Here is a 19,143-nt window from a genome sequence, read left to right as displayed (position 1 = left end):
TCAAATTAAGAGAGAATAAACTTTAACACCAAGGGAACAGAGCCATAAAAATATATTACCAAGTTTCAAATCGAAAATGTCCAAATTGCCAAACCAATTATCACAAGTTTCCTTGAAGGCTGTGAAACCTGTTCCTTTTATCAGGAAAAAATCACTTATGTTCTGTCACTCCTCAATCTAGTGTACATGAGCAATATCAGAAACTGAAATATCATCTATTTGGTCTCCTTTGTTTGAAGATTTCAGATATTCTTCGGCTGTGATATGAGAGAATTTGGCTGGTAGAGTCATGAGATGACCTTCCCCAGTCAGCTTTTGCACTGCCATGCCCAGACTATACCCTAAAGCTTTAGATACTGAGACGGCAACAGCGTTTCCAATTTGACAGTATCTACCAAATGTGAACAGAAAAATTTAGTTCATTGAAGCATACAACCTGCGAAGAATGCTAATATAACAAGGGAAGGGATGCAAGCAGCAAGTTTGAAGTACTCTGCAGGCACCTATTTCCAATTTGCTTAGGAGCTAACTTGAAGGTAATAAAGTTTAAGGAGTACTTCCTCCGTATTTATTGTAGATGCTATGCTTGCATAGTAATTACAATTCACGAACTAACTTTGTTCAGTTTGTCATTCCTTATGTATAAGAAATAACAGAGTCATGTGAGATCTTGTTTGATTCATTTTAATGCATATTTTCATAACATCATATTTTTATATTTCTTTGCTATGCGTAGTAATCAAAGATATTATTGATCAAAGTAATGCATTGGATGGTGTGAAACCAAGAAGTGTAGCAATTAAAAAGCCAGAGGAAGTATTACATAGATCCTCTATTACTTCGACACTTTCATTTACTTCAGGTGACGTGTCGACACGACTTTTGAATACTTCACCTCAAACCAAAAAAAATTGACATTTATCAATGAAATGGACGAACCCGACACCCAGACACCCGAATCGGAGTACACTTTATCCGAATCTTAGTAAGATAGAATAGATTTAAGGATATGAAGGTACAAGTTTATAACTATCAAAATTATTTGAGGCTTATGGAGAAACTTTCTGGAAGCTAGCCAGGTTGGGTTGACGGGGTCGGTTGATATGGTCGACAAGGAGGGGGAAGTGGGTTGATCATCAGGCTCATTGGCCAACACCCCAAACACACAAAGTTCTAAATCAGAACCTTAGAACAATAATTTTCTAGCAGTAATTTTATGCTTTCATGTTGAGTCTGCAAAGGAACCTTAATGTTGTGGTTTGCATGACCTGTTATGTTTTGTAGCTAGTGACTCAGCAGCTTAATGCTAAGATTTTTAGTGTATAAAGAGCCACAGAGGGAAATGATGTTGATGAGTTTCGATTGTAGTTATTTGATACCTCCCACCACAAATCTTTACCAAGAGGTAGCTCGCATCTACACAGCTTAAATGCTAGGTATTTTGTTGTTGCCTTTAACTTCCGTCTGTAGTTCGTTGTTCCTTACCCACGAGTTGAAATAATGATTAATTTGCAGTGATGAAGCTTTTTCTATTTCTCTTAAAAAAATCCCTTCTTTCCTTATTTGATATAAAGAGGGTATTATAGGAATGGTAGGTGCTAGTTTTTTTTTTAAAAAAAAGGATATTTTTTTGTCCCAAATTACCTTTAACTTTTAAGTTTTGCGAGAAACTACCTTATAAAAAAAATGTCCCAAACTACCTTACTTTTACAATTTTGTTATTTGACAGCTACCCTTATGTCGGCAACCGACATTGACTTTTGTATTTTCAGTTAAAAATTGTAGGAAAAACAAAATTACCATTGTGAAAATTGCTTGAGATTTGATGATATTGAGAGGGTGATTGTTTCAATTTTAATTTAAGTAAAAGAGAAATTTAATGGTGGATTGGTGGTACAAAGTGTCAAAGAGATATGATAGAGAGAGAGAGAGTGCGCAAACAGGGAAATGGGAGATTATGGTGGGGAAAATTTAAAAAAAGGTTTGAAGAGATCAAGTGATATAACGTGACATTAAAAACCGGAAAAAACAAAAGTCAACGCCGGAAACCAGCATAAGGTAGTTGTCAAAAACAAAATGGTAAAAGTAAAGTAGTTTGAGACAATAATTTTTTTATAAGGTAGTTTCGTACAAAAAATCCAAAAAAAAATCCTTCATTTACCTGTTCGTTTGCTGCACTTAGCAGTTATGTAAAAGAGAAATCTGATGAAGAATATAGATCGACTGACCTTTCCTTCACACTCCCACAAAATCTGTAATAATCTGGAAAACCCTGTAATCTTGCATACTCTCGAACAGTGAGAACTCTGTCTTGCTCCGGATGCAAAATAACCTACAAAAAAAATAGAATTGGACTTCAGGTTCTAGTTTTCGGCTTCTCGCTTTAGTCAAAAGAAGAAACAAGTGCGGGACTACCTGATTGTGGACATCTGGTCTCGTCAATAACGTGGGTATGGTCTCATCCCACCACAGTCGAGCAAATGGCCTTAACAAGTTCGTTAGGCAAACCAAAGGGGTACAAACATCTTAGAGGTTAATTACACTCATCATTGGTGATATCAATCTTCAGTCATTTATCTGAGTACTAATGCATTGATAAAAGCATGTACCTCATTGATTTCCCTCCACAAAAGTTTATTGCATAATCAGGAACCTGTTCAATGTCAAAAGAGTGCAGCTAAATTACAAGAGACCCCATGTTGTAGCCAAATCGAGGGTGCTATGAAGTAAAGTTGGTAAATGCATAGATCTAATATGCATAGATGAGGGAAGTTGGTGATGGCAAAGAGATGTTGAGTAGGTACCAGTTGCCTCCCAGATGGTAATTTTATATCGGTTTCTGGATCCCTCCGTACAACATTGTCTCTTCCAATGATTAAACCTGGTAGGTTCCGAAAATTTGCTCCCTGCAAAATGTCCACTCAAAAACCTCATGAATGAAATCAAACTTATTTTGAAAAATTAAATGAAGAATCTAAAATTGGATGTCAACCTTTTGATGGGGGATTTTACAAACCCGCGCGTAATCATCCTCGGATAACATAAGCGGTCGGTGATCATTGAGAATGCATCTTCTTTTTCGTGGAGTGGCGTCAGGAGTATCTATCATATCTATGCCAATCAAAGATTATGAGAGAGAGATAATATGTACTCCTACAATGAGACCAATGCCCAGGATGGAACAGACAGCAATGCTAAACAACAGAATATCACTCTATAAGTAAACACAGATTGCTAATTCGGCATATTTAACACCACATTGTGGACTAAGTTCAGTGCAGCAAATTTCAGTCCAAAGCAACAGGGTCTTCATGGACAATCCATGTGATTGATATTTAGCAGTCATCTCAGGCACAATCTTTGTCAAATCATTGACCAAGTTAATTTGATGTATGTTTAAGAACATCAATTGTTTGGTAAAAGACATCACTTCTTTCTGTTCTTTCTTTTGTTTGTGTTTATTTTAATTTCCATGGAAGATTATCAGTGAAAGAAAATCACAGAGATTAGCATACTGTAAGAATTTGAAAATAAGTCAATTGTGATTCAGATGAAACAAGGAGTGAAATATAATTCAGGAAACGAGGGGACATAAAGCACAAGAATGGTTCTAAAAGATCAATAAAGCACTAAAGAATTTGTCGAGTTCAAATCCATGATGGATAGACTTACCACATTCACTTGCTCTAATATACTTTTGAAATTCCGTTTCTGGAGACTTTCTATACGACATCTCTACTCGAGATTCATTGTTTGTCACCTTTGCAAAACAAATTTAGTAAACATGAGTTCGAGCAGGAAGTAGCTAAGAACAAGGATAGGTAAAGGTATTACCGGTGGAAGATCAGATATAGCATCTTCTAAAACAAGAGCTTTTTCGAGGTTTGGAGACTGATCTTCATCATATGCAACAATGTTGCGCTTTAAGCATGTCAAAGTCATAGTAAAAAAGGGATAATTAGATAATAAAATTGTCTCACCATGTAAATAGGTAGAGTATAGGTTACCTCAAACTTATTTGGTGCACCGTATCTCAATACCACATCGTGTGTAGGAAGAGGAAATTGTGGTAATCTCTGAAACAACAAATAGTCACAAATTTATATTCTTGATATTCTTTATTCAAGACTTGTTTGGTGAGCGGTAATAGACGGTGGTAATTGTAATGAATTTATATGTAATTTTGTAAGGAAAGTCATGCTCATGTCCATCGCAATATTTATCCATATCCAAACATCTCTTTCTTCGTGAATTTCCATTAGAACTCAATACCATGGACATTGGCATAGAGCTTTACTAACAAAATTAAATATAAATCCATTACTATTAATGCCATTTTCTATCGCCTACCGAACGAGACTAGATGTTTATGATAGAAGGAATAGTATTAAAACCACACTTATTCTTTTTATCAATCTCATGTAACCCAACTTCTATCCGAGAGTCCGAAGTAGCACATGTGCTTATCTATTGTTTAGGTAGTATACACTTGCAGAAGTAATTGAGCATATGATACATAACCCAGTGTAGTTGAACTAAAGCTTCTAATTGACACATGGCATAAATAGGAGCACTTTCATTAGTTTCATATATTAGATTCACACCATCATTCATACTCTCACAAGCTCTCTTATGAGTACCAGTCATGTTCTTTTCCCCATTCTGCACAGCCCTTCATTTAGTTAGGGAAACCAAACATCAAATTGCTAACCTCATTAGGATGAGCTCCCCATAGGAAAACACGAAGACGGAATTGTGGAAGGCCGTAGCAACCAGCAGCCATAATTCCAAGACTTGCTTGATACTTCAACTGAATCAATCTACCAATTGCATATTTTCCAAGTTGGGCATCGGCAAGCCTCAATATGTCAACCACATTTTCCATTAATATATATGTTGGCTTGAGAAACTCCACAATGTCCATAAACACCACAATTTGGTGATTCCTATCATCATCTAAAGGGCTATCAACATTCCTATGACGGTTATACCCACTAATTCCCTGGCATGGAGGACCACCACATATCACATCAACATCTCCCTGCACATACAGATGCAAGATAAAGGAGAAAACACTTAAAAAGATAAACAGATAGATATCAATCAAGAGCCAGATCAATTATTAAAGAAGCCAAATAATATAATACCGGTTGTGGCAAAATCCCAAGTTTATAGCCTTTTAGCACAAATTCTTGTATCCGCTCCTGACAATTACTGACATTTGCATCTATCAATTAAGTAAATCATCTTTGAATCACAAAATTAGGAAAGTAATTTCATAACGGAACTTGCATACCTTAGCCCCTCTATTGGCTCCCATGTGTCCTCACTAGGGCCATAACCAACCCAACGCACCTATGTGATCAAAGGAAATTAGCAAAGGAGTCCACATCACATTACCGACTAGCTAGCCAACTTCTCTTCCCCCTTTCCCCCCATCCAATTGAAGAAAAATACCATGACAGCAATAATGACTAATGAGTGAACACAAGCACAGATTTGTACCATATAAATCTACCTGAAAATGAAGTCCATGTTTGCCACGTTTATTGGGATCACCGTAGCAGATATCAACAAGGCTAGCAACCTCATACTCAACAGATAATTTTTTATTCTTGCTCGAATTCATACTTCTCTGAGATTGTAACTGTGACAGAGACTGTTTTTGAACCCTAGGAGAAGACTTAGTCTTATTTCCAGTGTTATCAACATAACGTTTACAAAGTTTATCCCATTCTTTCAACAAGCCGAGATATTCTTCTGCTGGTTCATTTCTTATCTGTAAAATAAGAAAACACATATTTCAAACAAGTAAATACCACAGGGACATGTTCTTGGAGATTAAAGTCAGAGCTTACTGACTTGTACTTGGGGATGATTTAATCTCAAACTCTCACAAGCGGATTTATTAATGTCAAGAGCCCATCTCTGAAACAAGTTGATGAAAAATGTTCAATAACATGAAAGGAGTAAGAACATCATAAACCAGAAATATCTAAGAGTTGCAAAAAAGGCCACAACTTACTGTTTTTAGATTGATACCAGCAAATTTAGCACCTAGGCATAATCCGGTTGACATTCCCCCACAACCAGAGTACAAGTCTAACAATGCCATGTCAGACTTTTTTGGCTTGTGGCCAGAAAAGTTCCAGAAATTAGGCTTGAGGCCGCTTGCTTGTATCTTCTTCATGTTATCACATGATGACAGGCCAGGTTCATCTGTAACCAACCAAAACGAATTTCACTAACAGTGCTCCTAGATTTTCTAAAAAGAGTTGGAAAACTTTTCGGCTACAGAAGTGAGCAGCTCTTACAAGAAAGACGCCAGCAAAGAGTCAATAGGCTAAAAACGAACACATACTGGTAACAAAGAGGAGTGAATTTGATGTAAGTAAGCAACAAAAAACCCACAAGATAATGGAGCTCACGCACTACGGTCCTTTACTGCTGTGATTTAAAAACAAGTGCTAAGTAGTTTGTCCAATCAACAATAATCAAGAAGAAGCATGAAATTGAAATAACCCAGCAAAGAGAGAGAAAACAAGAAAGAACACCCCAATTTACGTGGGAAACTCGAGATTCGGGAGAAAAACCCACAAACTTGCGCTATGAAATCAATGCAGAACAGTGGTGAACATATAAATCTCCCACAAACTCTACTAGAATCCTAAGAAAGATGAGATATCAAGTTTGAACTTTGAGATTGTGTCTTACACTCTTCTAAACCAGAAAGTAGGGTATTTATATTACAAAGCATGAAAGCAATCAAACGGCCACGTTTAGAACTTAAATCGCAAAAACATGTGCAGATCCAAGTTTGCCCGCTAGGCCAGAGAACCGCCCGCCCGGGCAAAATGCTTGCCCGCCCGGGAAGACTTCCTAGAAGTTATTGCCTCCAATCAGCCAAACGCCCGAGCGAAGAAGTCCCTACCCGGGCCCACAATTGTCCGCCCAAGCACCCAGACCGCCTGCCTGGGCTGCTGGTGCTGGCAACCTTCTTGCACTCATCTTCTTCGACCCCCCTCGTGCCTTTGCTTCACCATCTCCACTAAGCCATCATTAGCCACAACCTTACTAGCTTCAAAAGTTCGCATGAAGAAAGCAATAATTGAGTTTTATATGGAAGATCTGGTTTAATTCTTAATGTCTATGTTAACAGTGGATTTACGACTGCACAAAGAAAACATATAAATGTCGTACAGAGTATATACTCTAAAAGTAGTAGAAGCGACTGAAAGAAAGAGATTATAACATATTCTGGCCAACAGTCATGATCACCAACTTACCATCAACAACTGTAGAAAATGTGGTGTAGTCTACAAAGTATTTCATGTCATAATAGAAGTCAAAGGCAGAAAGAGACTTTGGTTTTAAGTCCACCTGCCAAGACAAAAGGCAACAACAAATTTCATAAGTAAATAACCAGTCAACATAGAAGTTTACATATCATGCTATTAGCAGGAAACTTTTGTTATAACTGTAATCCAAAGTTGAAATTCAGGACAAAGATGATGCCTTTATAATGTCTGGAATCTTATGATGTTAATAGAACATACACTTGCGGGAACTTGTATGATCTTCACTTTTGAAACGATGCAATCTAATGGGTTGTCATTCATAAGATCGGAAAGGAACAACCGCCTTTCGTCATGACACTTTGCCTCATCTTCTATAACCTGAAAAGGAGTAAAAAATTTACTGAAGGTTGTAACTTATGATTAGACTAGCAGTCATGACTGCACAAGGTAGAAAACTAAGCTTTTATTCAATGTCATTCAGAAAACAACTACCCAACTACCCAAAAGTTGCCTTTGTTTATACAGTTACTCTGTAACTAAAGGAGCTCTAGTAATCAGTATTCTTCTTCTTTTTTTTGTGTGTGTGTTATTTTGCCCAGCTTGTGGGGAAAAGAAAAGGGGGAGGTAGTTTATGACAAATGACAAAATCAAGCCACTAAAAAGCTCAATCTTTACCGTATCTTCAGCCCTAAAAAACCATTGGACTCGAAAATAATCTTCATCATCCATGGTTTTGAAGAATTCAACAATCCTACCAATAAAGTTCTTCTTACGTTTTTCACCCTGCAAGAACAAAATAAAAGCAAAGGGTTATATAAGCAAAAAGTGTTCTAGGAAAAATAGAAGAGGAAATGAAGATCATAACAGCAATATCAGATTGGTCATTGGACATTGAATTAAGAAATAATGCGTGGTCTTGGAGCTGAGGGCGAAGGGCACAATTAGATGTCTAGACTCTACCCTTTGATCCACAGTTCCAGTTAGGCCTCTCATAACTATCACCAAACATACTAAAAGTTTACATAGTTAATCTATGTCGACTATCCTACATCCTTGAAACCAGAATCAAAAGTTTGGAACTGCAAAAAAGATCAACCTGCTTAGTGTCTAGAATAACTTTTATCTTTATTTCTTTAGTATTCACTTCTCTCTGACAGGGTCACTTTGTGAATTTCTTGATTATAGTTAAAGTTACATTCTCCAGGGAACTCTATCAATAAGTTTGTGATCAATATGCTACAAACATGTGACTGAAAGTGTGTGTATCAGAAATTTGGATTGCACTCCAAGCAAGTTTCAATATTTATCAGTATTCTCAAGTCTATTTGCATTTTGCTTGGCTTAGTAGTCGATCCGAGCTAAATGTTCGAGTCACTTTGATCCAACTTGACAACCCCCCCCCCCCCCCCCCACACCCAAATGCACATCCATGGATGCCCACAAAAAGTTATGTAAAATGATAACAAAATGAGCAAAAATATATGCTTCTCTAAACCCAGTACTGTCAATGGTGTCAATAGCATAACCTATGTAGCACGGGTACTTCTTCTAAGCCACGTACTAGAACGCGTGCCTGATACGATAAGTATCTTATATGGGTACGCGTACCCATACCTGAAATTTCAAAATATACTGTTTTCCGTCCCCGTACCCAAATCCGAACCTGTACTCGTATCCGTCTTTGTGCAACCTAGAGCATAACTAGGACAGCCTCAAGACATAAACAACAACACTAAAGCCTTAGTCACAAAATGTATTTGGGGTTGGCTAACATGAACCGTTTCTGAGACAAATGGAACAATAAATTAAACGGAATTGCTTAAAAAGAGTAAACAAAGAAAGATGAGAAAGAGAAAATGAGGATAGTAAGACAAGAGAAAACATAAGAAACAGAAATCTGAATGAGGTGCTGCACTGCAATGTTGAAAATCCAAGGGGAAGATATCGAAGCTTACTTTTACATATGCACAATCTCCTATGTTGAAAACATGATTCACAACTTCAGCTTGTGAATAATGACATTTTACATCCAAAACCAGCTCATCATCATCATCATCACTATATACAAAACAGCAAAAACATACCATTATAGATAAAAGAAACAAGATCATCACCCATAATCTAAACAGAAAAAGAACATGGTTAATAGATACACTAGCAAGTCTATCAATGATTGCTCACTTACGCCGAATTTCTGTTCCCTCGATTATTTCTTTGGCGCTGCAAAAACCCAGCATTACAACTACATAATTGATCATTTAAACTCTAAAAATAACTGCTTTGGGGAAAAAAATTAATCACCAAACATAGCCAACACTCTTATTATCCTACTATCCAGCATACTTCCAAAATATACACATGAAGAATCAAGAAACAATAATGAATTAATCAACATAAAACTAGAGTAGATTATTCCCTACATACACTAAATCATTACCATTAATTCTGCAATATCCTATAAAAATCATTCATCATCTCAAAACAGTAACAATTTCTGAAACCATTTAATTCCAAATTTTCATCCTCATTTTCAAAAACCTTGTTGCATAAATCTAACAAAAAAGACACATACTTCCAACATTCTTTAATATATGAAACCTTGATTTTCGAAGGAGTTTTTCATTTATTTCAGGACAAACAGTGTAAAATTTTCTTTATCTTTTAAAGATTATTTAAATTAAATTAAAATCCCATTTCAAAGACAAATTATTTTTATTATTTGCATGCATAATTCTGTTAAATTTACTATATTATACTACATATTAAAAGAAATTACACAAAAAAAAAGTAAAATTAAAAAATAAAAAGTAAAGACAATGTACCTTATTCTGGTATCTGTACGGCCATCGACGACGAGCTTCATCATCGGGAATTGGGTCACCGATCAAGAAAGAAACAGAAGAAGAATTAACTCTTTTTTTCATTTTCTGACTATTATTGGTCTGTTTCTCACCGGAATTATGACAGTCAGTCAACTTAGCACCTCTCTTTCCTCCTCCTTCTTCCGACAACCTCGGTGACCTCCGATGAATGTTTTGATGGTCCCACATTGTCAGATCGAAAGCAGCTTTTGTCACTTTTTTCACTCTAAGTTTGATACTGCTGCTTTCTGGTTAGAGAGAGAGAAAGTGTGTTTGTTTGTGTGACTGATGGTCTGAGAGTATACAGTACTTTCTTATTTATTTCAGGGATCGCTTTTATAAAGTTAAAAGGGGTCGCTTTTAGACAAGTGTCAAATCTATTATATTAACTATTAACTCGATAGATGCATCAAAAAAAAAACTATTAACTCGATAGATGATCTATTATAATAACACGATATGATATGATATGGTATGAGATAAGATTAGATCTTGTAGTAACATTACGATATAATGTATGGTTTGGTAAAGAGAAGTTTGGGGAAAAAATAGAGGTTTTAGCTCGTATTAGAGGATTTAACTAGTTAATTCTCTAATTTGGGTGTTTAGTAAAAAAAAAAAGGGTTTAAATTAGCTTATTAAGCTCAAAAAAATCTTTTTGAAAAAGTTGGAAAGATAAGCTTTTTGACATTTTTGTGTTAACACTCATATTTATAATTGTATGTAGAAGTTAATGGTCTAATATTATATAGTACTCCCTCCAAATTTTACGTTTTATTGTACTAGATGAAGTATTGATAATAATGGTAATTGTTACTGTAAACATAACAAATATTATTGAATTTCTTTTAGTGTATATTTTAGAATATTATTTTTTAGTAAATTTTACTGATTAATCATGTTAAATGTTTATGGTCTATATGAAAGATAAAAAGTGGAATAATTGGAAGAAGAAAAAAAGGGTACATGTTACATGACTCAACTACTAGAGGTTCATTGATTTAGGTATGGAAAATTATTTTAACACTCTTCACTATTCATATTTACACTAACATATTATAAAAGAACTATTAATTGCCATCGCGAACACACCTCCGGTTTTGCAAACCGAAAAATATACATCCCAACCATGAAAAAATTTCATCGCCTCATCCATACTCACAAACTTCTTGAGTCACTCTTTCCCTCAACACGAATTTGAAAAACGACATATTCTACTATTACAACCTTAAACCACCATTCCCGGCCCAACTTACAAACACTTGTCAATGTCCACAACCAACCACGGAAACATCTTTACAACTCGAAAACAATGCTGTCAGAATCTTAAATAAATAGACGATATGTCACCCTCGTCTTACCATAAATCATGCTAACATAGTTTTATATGAGATCTTGTAATGTTAGCAACTAGTATCATATAAAAGTAGGGCATGTATGCTTTAAATTATGAAAGCTTTTACATTAAACTTTACAATTCTTTTCATGTCAAACTAAAAGTGCTACTTTAAATACTGATTACTGAGTATTAGTATAACTTCCTACTGAACAAAGAGTAGCTGTTTTCCTCTATATCATCAAACTATCACTATCAGACATGCATCTGATATCTGAAGCACATACCAGAAAGTGATCATCTCCACCCCTTAATTTTTGAAGACAGCGAAGACTCCTTAAAGCTCCAGATACAGGTGATGTATATCGATGTGGTTTTCTATCAGACTATCACGAAAGAATTAGCAAGATATCGACTACTAAAATGGTATAAAAGATTATTCATCCCCACGTTACAATTTACAGAGTACCTAAGCGGGATTTCTCTCCTTATTGCTGTTCACTGAAACCCCAAGCTTAGCAGGTGCGGCAGGCGGCCTACCAACAGCCTCGAGTAATCTACTGAAGACGAGTTTGACAGGAATACAGGCCACTGTTGGGGGCCCTGAGTCCACAGGTTTAATCACATCAGCGCAGTAGCTTGTATCATCCTCTTTCCTCTTGGTAGGGAACTTCTGATCAAAACCAATGGAAGACAGAGTTTTTGTCTTCTGATTGGAAGATAAATTCAGTTTCCGCGAAGGCTTTTTCATCCCTTGAAATGGAGACCTAGCTACATGTGGGGAATGAGGATTTTTCATGAGAATGCCTTTACGAACTGAATTTGAAGCAAGTTGCTTCTTAGACCGTACTTTCCCGGACTGATGAATATACTGATTATCATCATCTTCATTGGCATCCAATTGGGATGAAGAAGATTGATGAGGACGTGGCACTCGAAAATTGGCTGTCCTCTTGGCAGTCCTCCAAACTGGAGGAGTTCTGCTTCCATCGATCTCATATCTTTCATTACCACATGCATCACTTGTTGATACAAGAATATCTGTTAATCCATCTTCAAGGGTTTCAATTTGGATAGGGTGGCCTATAATTGCCTTCCCATTTAACCGGCTCATCAGAGAAACCCAAGGTACATGCTCGCCGCCTTGACGGTTTGCTTGGACCTGTAGATCTACATCTATCAGCAAATTATGCCCATTTCGGCTTCCAAACATTGGATTCAAGCAGCCAACTCTCTCTTCATAGTATTCTCTCAACGGCCTTCCCCATGTCAACTCTTCCCAATCAATCATATTCTGCCCAGTGAAACTATGCCTCCTGGCTGCAGCTTGTGAAGGCAAGTAACCCCTTTTACTAAATCTCTGCAAATGGGGTTCAAAGTCGTCCTCCATGAAATCAGCGTCATTGGTGTAGCCATTGTCATGATAGTAACTCAAACTATGATTTGATGGCCTCTGGCCCATTGACCTACCCTTTGTTTCAAGATATGTTCCATGAGTGAGTCTGTCAATAGGTTTCTTGTTAATATTGCGAACATTTCTTTTCCCTTTCAACTGCCATTTGGAGACTCCAGCAGCAGGGGTTGGATCATAATAAAACTGAGACCTATCATCGAACGACAATTCATCGGATTCATCACTGCTGGTACTTTCATGGCCCGCTGGCATTTGTAATCTTTCAAGTATTCTAGGCTGTGCTCTAAAGCGTGTTTCAGCATCTGAAAAAGAAGCAAAAATTAGTATTGTTAAACCACCAAAAAGAACTTCATCAAGCTACAGGATGATTGTGAATACAAAACAAAACAAAAGGTCCCCAAGTTGACACTTAACAGGCCAAAAGAGAAGGCATAAAACAGGTCACTTAACAGCCACCAGCAGTGGGGATTACACCAAAAAGTTATAGCAAAGAAGGATTTGCTAAATTGAATCAAACAATAAAAGCACATCGTTGAAACCTTAAGTAGCAATGCAAGCAAAGCCTAGATTAATGTCATAACAGTATAGCACTAGCAACAATTAAGTCATGTAAATCATTACTTAAAAAAGGACACAGGGAGAGAATCAGAGTAAGATATCAAATTTTGAGCTCTTACCCCATCCTCCCTGTCCCACTTCTACTTCCATTTGGAACTGTTCACTCAAACTTTAGATGGGCCTCAAGAAGTGATTCTTCAAAGTTCTCTAATCTGACAAAGGGTATCCTCCAAACACACCAGGACCAAATGCCATCAGGAAGACAAGGTCATATAGTTGCAATTTAGTATTGTGTGTTTAACGTACAGACAGATTACTTAACGGGAAGTAACAAATGAGTAGTTTGAAACTTGACAATATTTATGTCCTATATTAAGTGTCTTTATCATTTTTTTGGAACAGCAGTGAACTGCCAAACAAGGAAACTAGTGAAATTAGTAATGCTTCAGCCTCATAATCTGACTATAATTAGAGTAAATAACATCCAGTGCACCGCACAAGCACTGAACAAGATGCAAGCAGTCAAGGCACTTGGTCACACGGGATGGAGGGGATCTGACATGCAAATATCTATGCATACATCTTCCCTCAGATAAATCTGTTAAAGATGCATGTAACATAATCCAGGAGAATGTCTAAAGTCTATCAAGATAACCCAGGAGAAACTGTAGAAGTTATATGCGACATGTGTAGCAATTGACCAAGCCAAAAATACCAAAAAGAACAACAAACATATTCCGAAGGTTAGTACTCCTGAGAAAAAAATGAGACTTTCTCGAATACCTGAAAGCATTGCCCCTGTCTCCACATGTGCTTGAGAATGGGTTTCAGATGAATCCGATTCAGTTTCTTCCGATGATCCAGAAGTAGTCTCTTCTGCAAAAGCACCACGCTGAGAACGATATGTGCCCACTTCAAGCCGGGAAACTGGTGTTTCCATCTGGCCACCTTGCTTGGAAACATAAATCTCATGCGACTCAGATGGCATATACATAGAACGATGAACATCCTCTAAGGGAAACCCCCTGTACACATCAGGATGCAAAGAAATATCATTTAGCTCTGCGTTGTTTTGCCTGACTTTGACAAAGGAATGGAGCCTATCACGTCTTTTAGGAAGAGGCTCCTCAACAAAGCCTTCCAGTGGCCGCTTCTGCTTGCCAAGGGAATTCCTAGAACCAGAATCACTAGAATTCTCAAAGCAGGGATCAGAAGTTGGAACACCATATGCATGACCATCAACTCCTTTTCTATTATGATCTTCAGAAGCAGCTGGAGTGTAAATCATTCTACTTGTAGGCACTGCCTTATGCCCAAAAGTATGCAACTCTTTAATCTGACAGTTCAAATCGGTGTCATGCTCTTCTAAACTTGGATGAGTTCCATCTTTTGCTTTGTGCATGTGCAGGGGAACACTTCTCCTAGCCACCAAATTAGATATATCAACTGCAGTATCAAGTTTACATGATTCGTGGTTTCTGTGTTTTGCATTACCATTTTCCCGAACTCCGGATGATGTAACTAAGTCTTTCCTCTCAGAATCCGATGGATTTTCTCGCATAGGATTAGTGCTGCCTAATAAGTTCCCATATTTCCTTTCAAGAAATTGCTTCTCAAGTTCAAGAGCATGTAAAATGGCATCTTCTCGCCGAGCATACTTTTCACGTTTCTTTGCAGGAAATCCCAGTGAGGCTTCAGCCCTCTCAATGCAATCATCAAACTCACCACATCGAAAGGCCTTCACGCGCTTTGATTTTTCGAGATTGTACCAATCCCTGAGAATATATCCATAAAAGTTCAATGGAAAAACCAAGACGAAGAAATGCAGTGCTGTGATTCTTGTTCAACATGGTTGTTTCACTCACGTGAAGAGCAGACAAAATGCTTGATGAATGAAAGAGAGAACATTTTTGGTCAAACAGATTTTCAGCATTTGGCTTCCTGATAAGATGCATGCTATGAATATAACACAGCAGACAATAATAAAAATAACAATATCAAGAATAAATTAACTAAAGATAAAAGTGTCGGCTCATGACAGTAGCAATCTTTCACCACGCAGCGCCTAAACATAGCCCATGCAGGACGATTACATAACCAAAAGCCAAACAGAAATCAGGTTCGAATTGCACATGCACAAAGGAAAGCAAGTGTTTAAGATGATGATGGCAAATAAAAATAAAATGACGCACACAGTGGGGATAGAACATGAAGGTTTTAGTCAGACATAACAGCAAGTGATAGTCTGACATCACTTGGTGCCTCATAGAATATTGCAACACTATCAGAAAAATTATGCTAGGCGGCCATCATATTTTAGCTCGCATGAAAAGATAACATCCTCCAAATATATTCCTTTGATGAATAGTATACCCTCGAGAAATTCACCAGCTAAGGTATTTTTAGGTGTGCGACAACACCAACAACTTGTAGGTCAGTTGTGGAAGATATCATAAATATAGTCAAGCTTCTGAAGGTGGGGTTAAACCAGAAGTTAAGCATCAATTGACCAGCAAATCGTGCATGTTAGACCACCCTAAACTAGTTGACACCAGAGGGGTGAAGGTGACAAACTACTAAACCACAGCATTATATTAATGAGGATCTAAGACAAATAGAGCATCCACACTCAAATTTTAGCAAATTGATTTTCGAGCTTCCAGGTTAAGGAACAAGATAGATTTCACTTTTACCAGACAAGTAAGCTATCATGCATCCTACCAAAGTGTTTCGAGAGGTTTACAGTCTATAGCTCAGTCCCTAGTGTATAGGTCGGTGAGAGCTCATTAGGTCTCCTCAAATCATCAAGAACAAAAGCTTAACAATGAAGCAATTTACTTCTACACTTTCCTCTCCATGCCTAGAGGAATCTCAGTCAGACCTTAGAAAAATCTGTCTTCAATATCAGTGATCTCAATTCTCAATAGAAGAAAACTAGAAAGGATTGTCACTAGAGTTCTTGCTAACCAAAGTTACCAAACCCTCAACCAATCTCCTGGCCCTACATTCCTTATCAAACCTAGCACAGAAGCAACTATAAAACTTACTTGATTGAAGGCAATCTATTGCTAATAGCCGCTACGTGATCACTCAGGATGTTACAGCTGAAAGCCATACCATCTTTTGCTAGCATTTGCTCCATTTACTCCACGACAATTGTTACTCACCTGCTAGCTCTTCTAGGCTTTAATTTATCTCTCAATTTTCAACTATCAACTACCCTTACTGTAAAACACCGCCACATGCTCTCCCTTCCAAAGAACTCAACGTAAAGTGCAAGCCTCAATCACTAAGCTCTCCTAAGTTCCGCAATAATAATAGACAACTATTCAGTCAATCCCATTTCCCAATTAGTTAGGATAACTGCTGTGGTACCTTCAATGGGTGTAAGAACTAAGAACTATCTCAGACGGCTAAGTGGTATACAAACTACAAACCTATAGGGTCATAGTCATACATGTTTCGTGCTCATACTTCCTATTGTTCTGGCAATACTCACACGGTTGTATGTCAAAACACTCAGACCACGACACTTTAATGGTCGATACGTTCAATCTTTTATACCTCAAACCTACCATTACTTCTCTATATGACTACAAAATACCAATCATAACACATAAACAAGCTACATTGCATTCACCATCCAATTCATAACAATCAAATAGTAAAATAACCATCACTTTCATTCATTCATACATTCATTCATTCTAATAATCAATAAACATGAAATAAAATAAAGATAAACAACAAATGTAAAAAAGCTTACACACTAGCATCCTCTCTACCAAGAAGCTTAACAGGTGTTCCAGATCGAGGAGACATAAGATGAGAAGCAGAGAGCTCATCTGGACCCAATATTTTACCCGGCCACCACGAACCGTTTCGCCTTCGAACCCACACAATTGAACCTGTACCTCCTTCCTTCACCCCTGCACACTCTGAGCTCCCCATCTCTTCCTCTCTTAATCAAAAAAAAACCAAACAAAAAGAGTATATACTAATTCAACTTTACAACAAACAAATAACACACAACAATGGCGGTTTTTTATTAAATTTTTTTTTACACAATTAAAAAAAACGAGAAAGGGAGAAAGAGTTTTAGTTGATCACGAGGCGATCAACCGGCAGCGAAGAAGAGAGAGAAGCGGAAAGTGGTGAGGGAAAGAGGAGAAGACGCCATTGATGAAGAACGAAGATAATAATTAGGGTTTCCATTCAAATTGGGGGAAAAATCATAGTAATTAATAAAAATCTTCGGAAAAATGAAAACCTAGGGTTTGTAAATAGAATATGATTTAGGTTGTGGAAATATATGTTAAGAGAAATTGGTGTTATTATGAGCTTGAAACGTTCGGTAATGGCGGATTTAATTAGGGGTATTATTTTTTTTGTTTCTCTTTCTTCTGTGTGTGATTTTCTCTCTCCTAAAGATGGAAGCTTTTGTTGGAATGAAGGTGAGAATGGAAGAAAGACCTTCTCACTCGGTTCTGAGTTGACTCAGCATTGACTCGGACGATTTACACGTGCTGATTGTTAGTTTATTTAGGAGTTATCAGTTATATACTATGAGAGAGTAGAAATGAGCAACAAAATCAGAGTGGCGCAGCGGAAGCGTGGTGGGCCCATAACCCACAGGTCCCAGGATCGAAACCTGGCTCTGATAGATTTCTAGAGAAAAGCTTCCTGCCATCTTTTTTTTTTTTCCAAAATCAATTAAAAATTGGTGATTACATTTAACTAGTTTTTTTATAACAACAAAATTGTGTTATATATTGGTTATTAGGATAATTAGAGTTGTGAGTTACATTTAGCTAGTTTTTTATAATAAAAAAATTGTGTTATATTTTGGTTATTAGGATAATTAATGTCGTTTTTTCTTGTCTTTTCTATTTGAGGAATACAGTTGATGCTTGTGAGTGTGATGTTAAGATTTGGATTTTAAATGAAAATAATAGAGTTTGCAGTTTTAGGGGGTATAATTTGTAAATTAATTATTTTTTCAAAATCTAATAAAAAAACATTGATTGTGGGTTGTGAGTCGTGATTGATGAATGACTTTGGGCACCCATGTGAATTGTGATTGTTTAAAGTTTAAAATTTTAACTAGTTTTTTTTTATATAAAAAAAATGTGTTATATTTTGGTTATTTAAGATAATTAATGTCATTCTTTTTTGGCTTTTCTATTTGAGGAATACAATTGATGTTTGTAAGTGTGATGTTGAGATTTGGTTCTTAAATGAAAATAATAGAGTTTGTAGTTCTACGGGATATAATATGTAAATTAATTATTTTTTTCAAAATCCAATAAAAAAAAACTTTGCTTGTGAGTTGTGAGTCGTGGTTGGACTTTGGGCAGCCATATGATTGTTTAAAGTTTAAAATTTTAACTAGTTTTGTTTATATAAAAAAAATTGTGTTGTATTTTGGTTATTTAAGATAATTAATGTCGTTTTTTTCTTTTGCTTTTCTATTTGAGGAATACAATTGATGTTTGTGATTGTGATGTTGAGATTTGGTTCTTAAATGAAAATAATAGAGTTTGTAGTTCTAGGGATATAATATGTATATTAATTATTTTTTCAAAAACCAATAAAAAAACTTTGCTGAATTGTGAGTCGTGGTTGGACTTTGGGCAGCCATATGATTGTTTAAAGTTTAAACATTTAACTAGTTTT

General features: G+C 36.5%; 2 protein-coding genes and 1 non-coding gene across 7 annotated transcripts; 1 reads left to right on the top strand and 2 right to left on the bottom strand.

The window, feature by feature from the left end:
* Window positions 1–60: 60 nt before the first annotated feature.
* LOC104888034 (DNA (cytosine-5)-methyltransferase CMT2) lies at window positions 61–10,474 on the bottom strand. Of its 3 annotated transcripts, none has more exons than XM_010672851.3 (21): window positions 10,121–10,472; window positions 9,484–9,518; window positions 9,254–9,356; window positions 7,974–8,081; window positions 7,557–7,676; window positions 7,287–7,380; window positions 6,026–6,219; window positions 5,863–5,928; window positions 5,519–5,779; window positions 5,297–5,355; window positions 5,148–5,214; window positions 4,712–5,041; window positions 4,008–4,076; window positions 3,835–3,921; window positions 3,673–3,760; window positions 2,993–3,111; window positions 2,805–2,906; window positions 2,610–2,653; window positions 2,416–2,485; window positions 2,229–2,332; window positions 61–391 (listed from the first exon to the last, which is right to left on the bottom strand). In XM_010672851.3, the coding sequence occupies exons 1-21, from the start codon at window positions 10,346–10,348 to the stop codon at window positions 178–180; spliced, it is 2,562 nt and encodes an 853-aa protein (XP_010671153.2). In that variant the 5' UTR covers window positions 10,349–10,472; the 3' UTR covers window positions 61–177. The 3 variants fall into 3 exon arrangements, with proteins under 3 accessions (XP_010671153.2, XP_048496750.1, XP_048496749.1); XM_048640792.1 differs by having other exon boundaries at window positions 228–391; window positions 2,162–2,332; window positions 10,121–10,474; XM_048640793.2 differs by lacking the exon at window positions 9,484–9,518 and having other exon boundaries at window positions 10,121–10,299.
* A 1,086-nt stretch (window positions 10,475–11,560) lies between these two features.
* On the bottom strand, window positions 11,561–17,985 carry LOC104888033 (hypothetical protein). Of its 3 annotated transcripts, none has more exons than XM_019248435.3 (4): window positions 17,234–17,374; window positions 15,333–15,408; window positions 14,251–15,242; window positions 11,561–13,211 (listed from the first exon to the last, which is right to left on the bottom strand). In XM_019248435.3, exons 2-4 carry the CDS (start codon window positions 15,398–15,400, stop codon window positions 11,965–11,967), a joined length of 2,307 nt encoding a protein of 768 aa, XP_019103980.2. In that variant the 5' UTR covers window positions 15,401–15,408; window positions 17,234–17,374; the 3' UTR covers window positions 11,561–11,964. The 3 variants fall into 3 exon arrangements, with proteins under 3 accessions (XP_019103980.2, XP_048496748.1, XP_010671152.2); XM_048640791.2 differs by having other exon boundaries at window positions 15,333–15,423; window positions 17,234–17,362; XM_010672850.4 differs by lacking the exon at window positions 15,333–15,408 and having other exon boundaries at window positions 17,234–17,985.
* Window positions 17,986–18,058: 73 nt separating this feature from the next.
* Window positions 18,059–18,130, top strand: TRNAM-CAU (transfer RNA methionine (anticodon CAU)). The gene has a single exon. It is a non-coding gene; the product is annotated as a tRNA-Met (tRNA).
* The last annotated feature ends 1,013 nt before the right edge of the window (window positions 18,131–19,143 follow it).

Source organism: Beta vulgaris, chromosome 3 (genome assembly GCF_026745355.1).
Source record: "Beta vulgaris subsp. vulgaris cultivar EL10 chromosome 3, EL10.2, whole genome shotgun sequence".
Taxonomy (NCBI): Eukaryota; Viridiplantae; Streptophyta; class Magnoliopsida; order Caryophyllales; family Amaranthaceae; genus Beta; species Beta vulgaris.
The sequence above is the reverse complement of the archived record's forward strand: the minus strand, read 5'-3'. Positions and strand labels throughout refer to the sequence as shown.